The 12,724-nt window shown below is 46.3% G+C and overlaps 1 protein-coding gene and 1 pseudogene across 1 annotated transcript; one reads left to right on the top strand and one right to left on the bottom strand.

The window, feature by feature from the left end:
- Window positions 1-2,929: 2,929 nt before the first annotated feature.
- Window positions 2,930-4,124, bottom strand: LOC136473284 (zinc finger A20 and AN1 domain-containing stress-associated protein 6-like; annotated as a pseudogene).
- A 300-nt stretch (window positions 4,125-4,424) lies between these two features.
- LOC136473285 (zinc finger A20 and AN1 domain-containing stress-associated protein 12-like) lies at window positions 4,425-5,576 on the top strand. The gene has a single exon (XM_066470960.1). It carries the CDS (start codon window positions 4,579-4,581, stop codon window positions 5,344-5,346), a length of 768 nt encoding a protein of 255 aa, XP_066327057.1. The 5' UTR covers window positions 4,425-4,578; the 3' UTR covers window positions 5,347-5,576.
- The last annotated feature ends 7,148 nt before the right edge of the window (window positions 5,577-12,724 follow it).

Here is a 12,724-nt window from a genome sequence, read left to right as displayed (position 1 = left end):
TACTCATGCTTATTTCATATCTATTGAGTACATCATGTTGGCTTGGGTTATATGAGCTTGCCTAACTCTTTTGTTCTTATTATCAAAAGCTTATATGAACCAAGCATGTTGAAAACCACATCTCTTTTACATACTCGAGGTTGTATTGTCATCAATAACCAAAAAGGGGAAGATTGAAAGCATCTAGGCCCCTAGTTAGGTTTCGATGATTAATGACAATACGAGATTACTATGACTAACATGTGTTTTGCAGAGGCAATTAAGTTAGGTCATGGTAATGGCAATTGATTGGACAATCATGGTTGTCATGCCCCTACGATGGAAATCATTTCAGTTTTCAAAGGATGGACGACAAGGTTAAGGATGGACTAGTTCTAAGTGTCGTTTGGTGTTGAAGAGACACTTAGAGTAGTTTAGAACTTTGTTTTTTCCTTTGGCCATACTATTAAGGGGGTATGGACTAGTAGCTTGACCTAGGTGAGTCTAGTGGGTTAGGTGTGGTGCACACTTATCAAATCTAGCACTAGGTAGCTTCGAAGTAGCCCTTAGATCAATTGGAGCAAACTTCGTTCACACATGATTTCGAGTTAGAAGTGAATGGTGGGTCAAATGTTGACCGAACACTGGTTTCGGTCTGACCGGACGCTGACGCAGAGTCCGGTCAGTTCATTTGATCAAGGTGAAGTCATCTGGTTGCGACCAGACGCTGAGAGAAGAGTGACCGGGCGTTGGGTGCTAGAGTCCGATCAACTCCAGTAAGGTTCCAGAGAGGGAGAATCCTGATCGGACGCGTCTGGTCAGTGCTGACCGGACGCTGGTGAGGTTCCGGTTACTGACCAGACGCTGAGTAGCAAAGTGACCGGACGCTGGGTGCTAGAGTCCGGTCAACACCAGTAAGGTTCCTGAGAACAGTTTTTGTGACCGGACGCGTCCGGTCAGTGCTGACTGGACGCAGGTCAGAGTCCGGTCATAACTTAACGTCTCAGTGGTGGGGAGAACTGACCAGAGCGTCCGGTCACCCCGTAGAATGCTGACTCAGGCACATAACGGTTCATTTTGAATGAGGGGGTACAAATACTTCCTCTATTCATTCAAGGGAGTACTCTTGCCCATTTCAACAGCTGAGAAACACCCTTGAGAGTGCCAAGGAGAGCAAGAGCCTAGTGAGGTGATTGAGATTTGAGAATTCAAGATTAAGGTCTCATTAGCAAAAAGAGAGTAGCAAGTGTGCATTCACCCTTCTCATTAGGCTTATTGTGGTCAAGTGAGAGTTCTTGCTTGTTACTCTTGGTGATCACCATCACCTAGACGGCTTGGTGATGATTGGGAGTTTGGTGATCATCCGGCGGAGCTTGTGGATGACCCAACTCAAGTTGTGAGCGGTTGTGGGTGATTCACCGTGACGGAGTGTCGAAGAATCAACCCGTAGAGAGCACTTGATCCTTGCGCGGATCAAGAGGAAGCTACACCCTTGCGTTGGTGCTCCAACGAGGACTAGTGGGGAGTGGCGACTCTCCGATACCTCGGCAAAACATCACCGTGTTCCTTCTCCTCTCTTTACTTTGAACATTTACTTTTGAGCAATTCAATTCTTGTTTTTACATTTTTAGAATTGCCATGCTAGAGTAGGATTGGAACTTAGGTTGCAAAACTTTTGTGCGATAGATCATTAGAATCACATTCTAGGCACAAGAAGTGAAGTGGGCTAAGTATAGGGTTTAATTATTGCAAAGAATTTTAGAATTAGCCCAATTCATTCTCCTCTTGGGCATCTTGATCCTTTCAAGAGAGAAGGAGCGAGAAGATAACTAGATAAGCCACACCCGTTCTATAAACGAGGGCCTAAAAATTTTGCAAGAGAAACAAGTAGGCTATATGTGAGCACTACTATATGAGTTGATTGATAGATAGGCTACAAGTACACATATAACCAACAACATGCTATTATTAATCTTGCTTTAAGTCCCCATGGCTCCCCTCTTCACCATGCATCAGACATTTGCTCCTGATCTTGATATTGGCCACTTGACAGGAGATATATAGTTCTTGTCTTGAGTAAAACTTTGCTAATTTTGATTAAGTTAAGAATGCACAAACATTTAAAAGCACCAAACTAATGTCATTGAATTTTCCATTAAATATGTTTTAAGAATGCATTTATTTGAACTTGTAGTAAATATTGATGATATATATATATATATATTTTAAAAAAACTTGATCATGGAGAAGTTTAACATAGAGCCACTTGATAGGAGATACATAGTTCATTGTCTTGAGTAAAACTTTGCTAATTTTGATTAAGTTAAGAATGCACAAACATTTAAAAGCACCAAATTAATGTCATTGAATTTTCCATTAAATATGTTTTAAGAATGCATTTATTTGAACTTGTAGTAAATATTGATAATATATATATTTTTAAAAAAACTTGATCGTGGAGAAGTTTAACATAGAACTATTCCTGATGATTCTCCACGAAATTGCAATTACGTCAACAATTTGGAAACACACATCGTTTTATCATATACATCGGTGGTGGGCTGATGCGTCTGATTGCACATTGAGAAATTCAGACCAGTTTATGACTAAAAAAATCTACATAAACAATCTCAGACCAGTTCACGCTGCTGAGGTGCTCGATGTAAAGGCAGTGAGGTGGGGAAGAAGAAGGTGAGGTGGTAAGGTCACCTGATTCTTGATACAGGTAACCTTACACGTTGAGCTAGGCAAACAAACACCATCTCGTCCTCAGACAGCCCCTACCGAGTCCAGGCAAACAAACAACCCCTGTTGCACTGCTTGGGGTTGCCTCCACCCGGCCAGGCTGGGCTGGGACGGACGGGCCACCCTAGTCCAGTGAAACAATCCAACAACTGGCAGAATTCCATTATTACATACAGTAAAATTCAAAGGGAGGATGTGTAAGACTCATTCATCGAACAAATATGCATTGCAATTTCGAAACTCGGCAACATGATAGCACAGGAGTGTTACATCGATCTAATGGACGGAAAAAAATAGGGCATTGTGCAAAAACTTGACGTGACGGCAATGGATCTGATCTGAAGTGCATGGAAGGGATCAAGATAGGGAGAGTGGGAGACAGGTAACTGATCACACCGACCAGCCTTGCTCCACTCGCTCGTCTCGTTTCGTCGCCTGCATCGTCAGATCTTGTTGATCTTGGCTGCCACGACGAGCGGGTTGTTCATGGCGATCTTCTCCCGGCCCGCCGCCTTGAAGTCGAAGTCGCAGGCGTGCTTTTCCGCGTACCGGTGCAGGGAGCAGAACGTGCCGCCGCAGCGGCAGGGGAACCCCAGCTGCCCCACCATCTTGCGGCACGACGCGCACCTGTTGGGCAGGTGCGCGTCGTGCCGCCTTCACCGCCGGCGGCGTCTCCACCGCTGGTGCAGCACTGGAAGTTGTAGCAGAGATCTGGGCCGCCGGCGGCTGCTCGGAAGCGAGGACGACCTTGTCCGCCACGGCAGGGGAGGCGTGAGCGTCTTTGAGGGAGTCCCTGTAGCAGCCGGAGCACATGTTCTTGGTCGCCGCGGATCCGAAGAAACCGCGCCCGTTCGCCGCGCACTTGATGGCGGCGCCACCGCCGCCGCCGGATGCTTCCTGCTTCTCCGTCTCCACGGGGCCGGCGTTCTCCTTCTCTGTTGTCGACGTCGGCGCTTGAGCAATAACCGGCGTGGCCGTGGCCACTGCAACGGCAGCGGTAGCGTCAGGATCTTGATGACCACCCAGCTGCTCGGACACATGATGAGCAGCAGCCTTAGCGAACTCGATGTTCTTCTCGGCGACGGGAGCGGCGGCGGCGTCGGCGGTCTTGATCAGGTGCTCCTTGTAGCACTTGGAGCAGAAGTTCTTGGTCACCGCGCTCCCGAAGAACCCGCAGCCGTTGGCGCACATCGGTGCCGCTGCACCGCCGCTGGAGACCTCCTGCCCCTCCGCCATCGATCTTCTTCTTGCTCGGTCGCCGCTTCTGAGCACGCACGTGAAACCTAGATCGCTTCGTGCGCGACCTGTTTCATGAACGAGCGGAGAGTTCGTGAGTGCGGAGCGTGGAGGTCCGTCCCTCTCTTATAAATACAGGAACGGGATCAAGGCGAACTGGCGAAGCGCCAACCGACTTCCGATTAGTGGTCCGTCCGTGGCAGGGTAGGGTCCGACTTGTAGTTCCGGCTTTCGTCACGCGGGGCTTTCTGGTTCGTTCGCGGGTCCTGATGTTCAGGACACAACTAGCACCTTCTAGTTCAGCTAGTGCATCCCTGCCGTGGATCCGACGCGACCCTTTTTGTTCAAACACGGCACGCCGACCGACACCGGAAGTCGGTTCGCGCTTGGCTTCCGACTTCCGACTTCCGTCGCTGCCCGGCGCCCTCACGATAAAAAGGGGCGCGACGCGACGCGACCCGGTTTCGCTTCCACGAAGAAACAACTTCGTCGTCTTCACCTAGCAAGCCAACTTTAGCTAGTTTCACGCACGTTACGTACGTGCCCTGCCCGCCCTGCGATCCATCCGATCCTCGAGCAGCGGCGGACCGATCGGTTGGTCCATCGACCGAGATCCACATGGCGGAGAGCCAGGAGGTCTCTGGCGGCAGTGCGGCGCCGATGTGCGCCAACGGCTGCGGGTTCTTCGGGAGCGCGGCGACCAAAAACTTCTGCTCCAAGTGCTACAAGGAACACCTGATCAGGACCGCCGACGCCGCCGCTGCTCCCGTCGCCGAGAAGAAGATTGAGGTTGCCAAGGCTGCTGCTCACGTGCCCGAGCAGTCGACGGGTCATGATGCCGACGACGCTGCTGCCCCTGCAGTGGTGGCCACGGCCACGGCCACGGCCACGCCGGTTGCTCAAGCGCCAACAGAGAAGGAGAACGGGGAGAACGGCGGCTGCCTCGTGGAGACGCAGAAGCAGGAAGCACCCGTCGGCGGCGGTGGCGCCGCCATCAAGTGCGCGAACGGGTGCGGTTTCTTCGGGTCCACGGCGACCAAGAACATGTGCTCCGGCTGCTACAGGGACTTTCTCAAAAACGTCCACGCCTCCCCTGCCGTGGCGGACAAGGTCGATCTCGCTACCGAGCAGCCGGCGGCGGCCCAGATCTCTGCTTCAGCTTCCAGTGCTGCACCAGCGGTGGAGGCGGCGGCGCCCAACAGGTGCGTGTCGTGCCTCAAGAAGGTGGGGCTGCTGGGGTTCCCCTGCTGCTGTGGCGGCACGTTCTGCTCGCTGCACCGGTACGCGGAGAAGCACGCCTGCGACGTCGACTTCAAGACGGCGGACCGGGAGAAGATCGCCAAGAACAACCCGCTCGTCGTGGGAGCCAAGATCAACAAAATCTGATGCAGGCGAGTAGATGAAGGCTGCCTCTCGTGATCATAGTTTGTCTGCGTGTGCCATACACGAAGACAGAAGTATTCCTGTCAGGCAATTTTTAGGTCTTTTCCCATTAGCAACCATACACCATAGAATCGTATTGTAACATTATTTATTCTTATTTTATCATGTTGATTGACGCAGTAACATTCTTTGATACTTATCTATTGTCATGTTAATGAGGTTAGAAATTGCAGTGTATGTTTGTTGCCTTGCTCGATGCGTCAATGGAAACTCGGTGGCCAATATATTGTTCTCAAACTCACGTTTTTCGATCGTCATCAATTCATTGTTTGCTCGGCCCTGGCAACAGCTCCAGTTCATTAGAGTGGAGGGAGATAATTTGTCATTGCCTACCTCCTTCTCTTTGACTGTCCAATGCTTGCGACATCTCCAGATGCTTAGTTTGGGAAGAATTGGCCGGCACTGCCAAACCATTACTGGATTATGTTTCGCCCAGGCATTTGCTGCTACAGACTGCACCTCCTGTTGGCCTTCAGTTTGCCTCCCTTCATGTGCTTCCTTAATACAGGGGTTCACTTATCGTTTTTATGGCACAACATAATTGTCATATCCTAAACTGGAACGTCAGGGGCCTAAATGATGGCGTGCGCCAGGACGCAATGGATGAATCAGTTAGAAGCACCGGTGCAACCATAGTGTGCTTACAAGAAACAAAGATGCAACTTCTTAACCAGAATGTGGTGATCCGCACAGCAGGTGCAAAATTCGCCAACTCCTTTGATGTGTTACCGGCTGAACAGACCCGGGGGCATCCTTCTTGCGGTGAATGAAGATTTCTTCGACCTCTCCTCCATTGAATTAACAGCGAGAACAATAACAGCAGAAATCACAATAAGGGCGGATGGAATAAAGTGGAAAATCACAGTTGTATACGGGCCGTAAGGGGACGCGGTCAAGCTCTAGTTCCTCCAAGAATTGAAAAACATTCCCCCTCCATCAGAGCACATAGATGGCTCATTTTGGGAGACTTCAATCTCATCTACCAGGAAGAAGATAAGAACAACTCAAATCTTAACCAGTGGCTGATGGGCACCTTTAGGGTGGCGATTGATCATCTGCGTCTTAAAGAAATAAAGTTTAATGGATGCCACTTTACCTAGAGCAATCAACAAGATAGCCCTACACTCTCTCGAATTGATAGGTTCCTATGCACCCCATAGTGAGAACTGATCTTCCCTGTTGAAGGGGGACCGTGACGCCTAAGAGGGGGGGGGGGGGGGTTTGAATTAGGCAACTTAAAATTCTAATTCTAAACAATGGCCTCTTTTTCTAACCCTAGCAAAACATATGCAAAAGATAAACTATCTAAATATGCAACTATGATTTTGCTAGTGTATTGCTATCTCTACCGCAAAAGGAGTAATGTAATCAATGTAAATGCGGAAGCTTAAAGAGCAAGGTAGAGATATGCAAACTCCTGTCGATGACTCCGGTATTTTTACCGAGGTATCGAGAAACACACAAGCTTCCCCCTAGTCCTCGTTGGAGCCCCTCGCAAGGGCCAAGCTCCCGGTCAGGTAACTCCGTAGATAGCCTCGGGCCTTCCCCACGCACAAGTGGGTCTCCGACGTGCCTTACGGCAAGCCTCTCCCGGATGCTCCTCACCGTCTTCACTATTAAGCTTTCGGCCGAAACGCCGCGGACCTTCCGGTACACGGTAGCGGTCACACCACAGACGCGGTTGATGTGATCTCGCAAGACTACAAGCCCCTCTGATGTACAACAATGGTGCGCGCAAGCACCGAGTGATAAGAGGTATGCAAACCTCACTAAACACTAGGCTTAAACCTAGAGCAAGCGCATAAGCGGTGGTCTAATCAACCTAAGCACTTCACAAAGCACCTACGCTAATCACCTAATGAATCACTAAGCACTATGTAAGTGGAGATCACTAAAATGGTGTATCAACACCCTTGATATGTTTTCTCAGCTCCACACACTCAAATGGCCGGTTGGGGGTTGTATTTATAAGCCCCACTGAGAAAGTAGCCGTTGGGGACGAAATCCTGCTTTTCTGCTACTGACCGGACGCTGATCACGTCCTAACCGGACGCGTCCGGTCGTCCCGACCGTTAGAGCCGCGAACAACTGATCGGACGCTGCCAGCGTCTGGTCACATACCACTGGACGCGTCCGGTCACATTTTTGCCTGCGTCCAGTCGATCTGCCGCCAGCGTCCGGTCCAGTCATGAAAAGTCGTCTCTAGATGTTTACTGGAAACAACCGGACACTGGGGTTCAGCGTCCGGTCACTTTGAGCTGCTGCGTCTGGTCGTCACTTGACCGTTGAGATTGGGCGATCAACATTTGAAGAGAGGGGACACGTGACACGCATCACGTGACCGGACACTGAGGTCTAGTGTCCAATCGATATGACCAGAGCGTCCGGTCACCCCATGTTGTGGCCAGTGAAGGGGTACAACGGCTCTATTCATGGGGGCTCTCTATTTAAGCCGTATGGCCGGCTCAAGCTCACTCTCTTGTCCATTTGCATTGACATAGCAACCTTGTGAGCTTAGCCAAAGCCCTCCTATTCATCTCCATCATTAATTCATCATCTTTGTGAGATTGAGAGAGAATCCAAGTGCTTTGCTTGAGTGTTTGCATCTAGAGGCACTTGGTGTTTATGTTTCGCTGTGAGATTCGCTTGTTACTCTTGGTGGTTGCCGCCACCTAGATGGATTGGAGCAGTGAGGATCGTTGAGCGGAGGTTGGTGATTGTCTCCGGCTCTGATCGTGGTGATTGTGAGGGGTTCTTGACCTTTCTCCGACGGAGAGCCAAAAGGTACTCTAGTGAATTGCTCATGGCTTGTGTGATCCTAATCTTGTGTTGGTTGTGCGGCACCCTATTGAGGGTTTGGCGTGTGATGCCAATTAGCTCATGAACCTCCAAGTGAGTGAATCGCCACAACGAGGAGTAGCTTGCCGGCAAGCAAGTGAACCTCGGTAAAAATCATTGTGTTCATTATTTGATTCTGAGGTGATTGGTCTTCATTGATATTCATTCTTATGATTGATTGGTTCTTTCTTTGACACGGCGGTATAAAAAAATTGCTCACTCTCTTTACATTACCGCAAACTAGTTGTCAAGCTCTTTAGTGTAGCTAGTTGTGAGAGCTTGTTAGTTTGGTTAGTGTGGCTCTTTAGTTAGCCTTTAAGAGCACACTAACTTAGTATAGTGACATAGAAATTGTGTGGATAGAAACTATATAAACTAGAATCGTGGTAGGTGGCTTGCATTTTTAGTAGGCTAGCGTAACACTTGCTTCGCCTCATAATTGTATAACTGGTTTGTTAAGTGTTGTTGTAGAAATTTTTAATAGGTTATTCACCCCCCTCTAGCCATTAGGATATTTCAAGTGGTATCGGAGCTGAGGTCACCGTGATTTGAGGCTTAACAACCTTCGGTGTAAAAATGGCTCAAATCAACAACACCAAGAAGTCACCCCGATTTTATGGCACAAATTATCCATATTGGAAATTAAAGATGACCACACATATCAAGTCAATCAATAGAAAAGTATGGAAGGTGGTAGAAACTAAAATTGAGATTGGTGATCCAGAGAATCCCACCGCGGCCGAAGAAGTGCTTCTCCAAAACAATGATATTGCTCTAAGTGCTATTCATGATGCAATTGATGAGAGAACATTTGAGCAAATTAAGAATATTGAGATGTCTCATGAGGCTTGGAAGAAGTTGGAAGAATCATTTGAGGGAACTCAAGCCATGAAGGGTGCAAAGGCATACATTCTCAAAGAGAAGTTTACAAGCTTCAAGATGAATGAGGATGAGAGTGTGCTAGAGATGTTCCCAAGGTTTCAAGTGCTTGTCAATGATCTCAAAGCACTTGGAGAAGAGGTGAAGGACAAGGACTTCTCCCACAAGTTCTTGAGATGCTTACCTTCAAGACTTGGCACATTGGTCACTATTCTAGTGAGGAGTGGTTTGGACACCATGACACCAAACCAAGTGTTGGGAGATATAATGACCGATGATACATATAGAGATGATGATGAGAAGGAAGAAAATAAGGAGAAGAAAGATGAGAAGAAGGATGAGAAGAAGAAGTGTGCGGCATTCAAGGCCACATCATCCAAGGGCAAGGCAAAGCAAGATACATCAAGTGAAGATGATGGCTCATAGGATGATGATGATGATGAGAAAATGGCTCTCTTTGTCAAGAAATTTGGCAAGTTCATGATGAAGAAAGGGTACCATGCTAGAAGAAAGAAATCTTCATCCAAGAACAAGGAAGAGTCAAGAAGGTGCTTCAAATGGGGAAGCAAAGATCATCTTGTTGCTCAATATTCATACAATAGCGACAATGATGATGACAACAAGAAGAACAAGAAAAAGGATAAGAAGGAAAAGAAAAAGAAGAAGGATAAGATGGAATTCAAGAAAAAGAAGGATGGTTCATATGTGGTCACTTGGGATAGTGATGCTTCCTCAAGTGATGATGATGATAGTGATGATGACAAGACCACCAAGAAGAAGGCACTTGCAAGCATTGCAGTCAATGAAAAGCCTTCTCTCTTTGACACTCCATCATGCTTCATGGCTAAGGCCACTAAGGTACAAAATTATGATGATGGAAGTGATGAGGAACATGAAAATGAAAATGAAAGTGATAGTGATGATGATGAACCTACTAAGGATGAACTATTTGACATGCTAGAAGATGCTAAAGAACACTTTGACATCAAGAGAAGGGAATGCAAAAGCTTGTGTAAGGAACTAAAAGCCCTTAAGCAAGCCTTTGATGAGCTCAATGCATCTCATAAGAGGCTAGAGGAAGCCCATAAGAAGCTTGGCAAGGCTCACAAGAAGCTTGAAAAAGCTCATTCCTCTTTGCTTGATGAGCAAAATAAAAAGAAGCATGTCGAAACTTGCAATATAGGCTTAACTTGTGATATAATTGATGAATCATTATCTATGCCTATCATTGTTGCTCCCACTAACCCTTCTTGTAGTACTTCTACTTCCACCTCATCTAGTAGTGATGGTTTCACTTGTGATGCCTCACTAATAGTTGAGAATGAGAACCTCAAGAAGGAGGTCAATAAGCTCACTCACACCTTGGCTAAGGCCTATGGTGGTGAGGACCGCTTGCTTATGTACTTGGGTAGCCAAAGAGCTTCTCTCTACAAAGAGGGATTGGGCTATACCCCTAAGAAAAAAAGGCGGTCTTTGGTCCTCACAAGACTAGTTTTGTGAAGAACAATGGTCGGTTTTGCACTAGTTACAAGCAAGTTGGTCATAAAGAGCATGAATGCAAAAACAAGAGCAAAAACACTAATGTATCCTCCATTAAGCTTGATTCATTTTATATGCTTACCAAGGGTGCAAATGGTGTAAAGGCTAAGTTCATTGGTAAACCATGGATGGGCTCAAAGAAGAAAGCCATTTAGGTGCCAAAGAGCTTGGTCACTAATCTTCAAGGACCCAAGCAACTTTGGGTACCTAAAAAGAATTGATCTTCTTTTGTAGGTCAATTATAAAGCCAGAGGAAGGCATTGGGTTCTTGATAGTGGGTGTACTCAACACATGACCGGTGATGCAAGAATGTTCAACTCAATCAATACCAATGACAATGATGGTTATGATAGTATTACATTTTGTGATAATGGCAAAGGCAAGGTCAAAGGGCTTGGTAAGATTGCAATATCCAATGACATGAGCATATCCAATGTATTGTTAGTAGAGAGCTTGAACTTCAACTTGCTATCCATGGCTCAATTGTGTGATCTTGGATTCAAATGCATATTTGGGATAGATGATGTAGAGATCATAAGTGTAGATGGCTCTAATTTGATCTTCAAAGACTTTAGATATGAGAATCTATACTTGGTTGATTTCAATGCTAGTGAAGCTAAATTATCTACATGCTTGTTCACTAAGTCTAGCATGGGTTGGTTATGGCATAGAAGGCTAGGTCATGTTGGAATGAAACAATTGAATAGATTGGCTAAGCATGACTTGGTTAGAGGCTTGAAAGATGTTGTGTTTGAAAAGGATAAGCTTTGTAGCTCTTGTCAAGCCGACAAACAAGTTGGAAACACCCATCCTAAGAAAAGCATGATGAGCACTAGTAAAGCATTTGAGTTATTGCACATGGACTTGTTTGGGCCAACTCAATACACTAGCATTTGTGGTACAAATATGGCTTTGTGATAGTAGATTATTACACTAGATACACATGGGTATTCTTTCTAGTGGATAAGAGTGATGTGGTTGCAACATTCAAATCTTTTGTCAAGGACATTCATAATGAGTTTGAAACAACCATCAAGAGAGTTAGAAGCGACAATGGTGGTGAGTTCAAGAACACTAGAATTGATAGCAAGGCCATTAGCACACCAATGGAACCAATAACAACTTGGATAGTGATGCAAGTAGAAATATGGTGGATCAAAAATTGTATCGGTCTATGATTGGAAGCCTACTCCATCTGACCACATCAAGGCCGGATGTCATGTTTAGTGTATGCATGTGTGCAAGATTTCAAGCCTCACCAAGAGAAAGTCATTTGAAGGCTACAAAGAGAATATTGAGGTACTTGAAGCATACACCAAATGTTGGTTTGTGGTATCCCAAAGGAGCAAAGTTTGAGCTAGTTGGTTACTTTGACTCGGATTATGCGGGATGCAAGGTTGAAAGAAAGAGCACCTCAGGCACATGTCAATTGTTGGGAAGATCACTTGTTTCATGGTCATCAAAGAAGCAAAATAATATTGCATTATCAACCGCCGAAGCCGAATACATATCCGCCGGTAGTTGTTGTGCACAAATACTTTGGATGAAGGCCACTTTGAGTGACTTTGGAATCAAGTTTAAGAAAGTGCCATTGCTATGTGACAATGAGAGTGCAATCAAGTTGACCAATAATCCAGTTCAACATGCAAGAACAAAGCACATTGATGTCCGCCACCATTTCATAAGAGATCACCAACAAAAAGGGGACATTTGCATTGAGAGTGTTGGCACCGAAGATCATCTTGCCGATATATTCACCAATCCATTGGATGAGAAAAGGTTTTGCAAGCTAAGGAATGAGTTGAACATATTGGATTTCTTAAATATGTGTTGATGCATCCCCACTTATATGACATGCCTCTCCTTCGAGTAATCCAAGGTAAAAGTTGATTGGCATGGCATACATCCTTACTAAGGACATGTTTAGTGCATCTAGACATCTTTCACATTTAATAGGCTCATTCATGAAAATCAAATGAATTTGATGATTATATGGTACCACTATTGCTTCTATGCTTATTTTGATCTAGTGGTAGCATATGACATGTTTGTGGGCTTGTAAACC

Source organism: Miscanthus floridulus, chromosome 8 (assembly GCF_019320115.1).
Source record: "Miscanthus floridulus cultivar M001 chromosome 8, ASM1932011v1, whole genome shotgun sequence".
Lineage (NCBI taxonomy): Eukaryota > Viridiplantae > Streptophyta > Magnoliopsida > Poales > Poaceae > Miscanthus > Miscanthus floridulus.
This window is presented reverse-complemented; position numbering and strand designations above follow the sequence as displayed.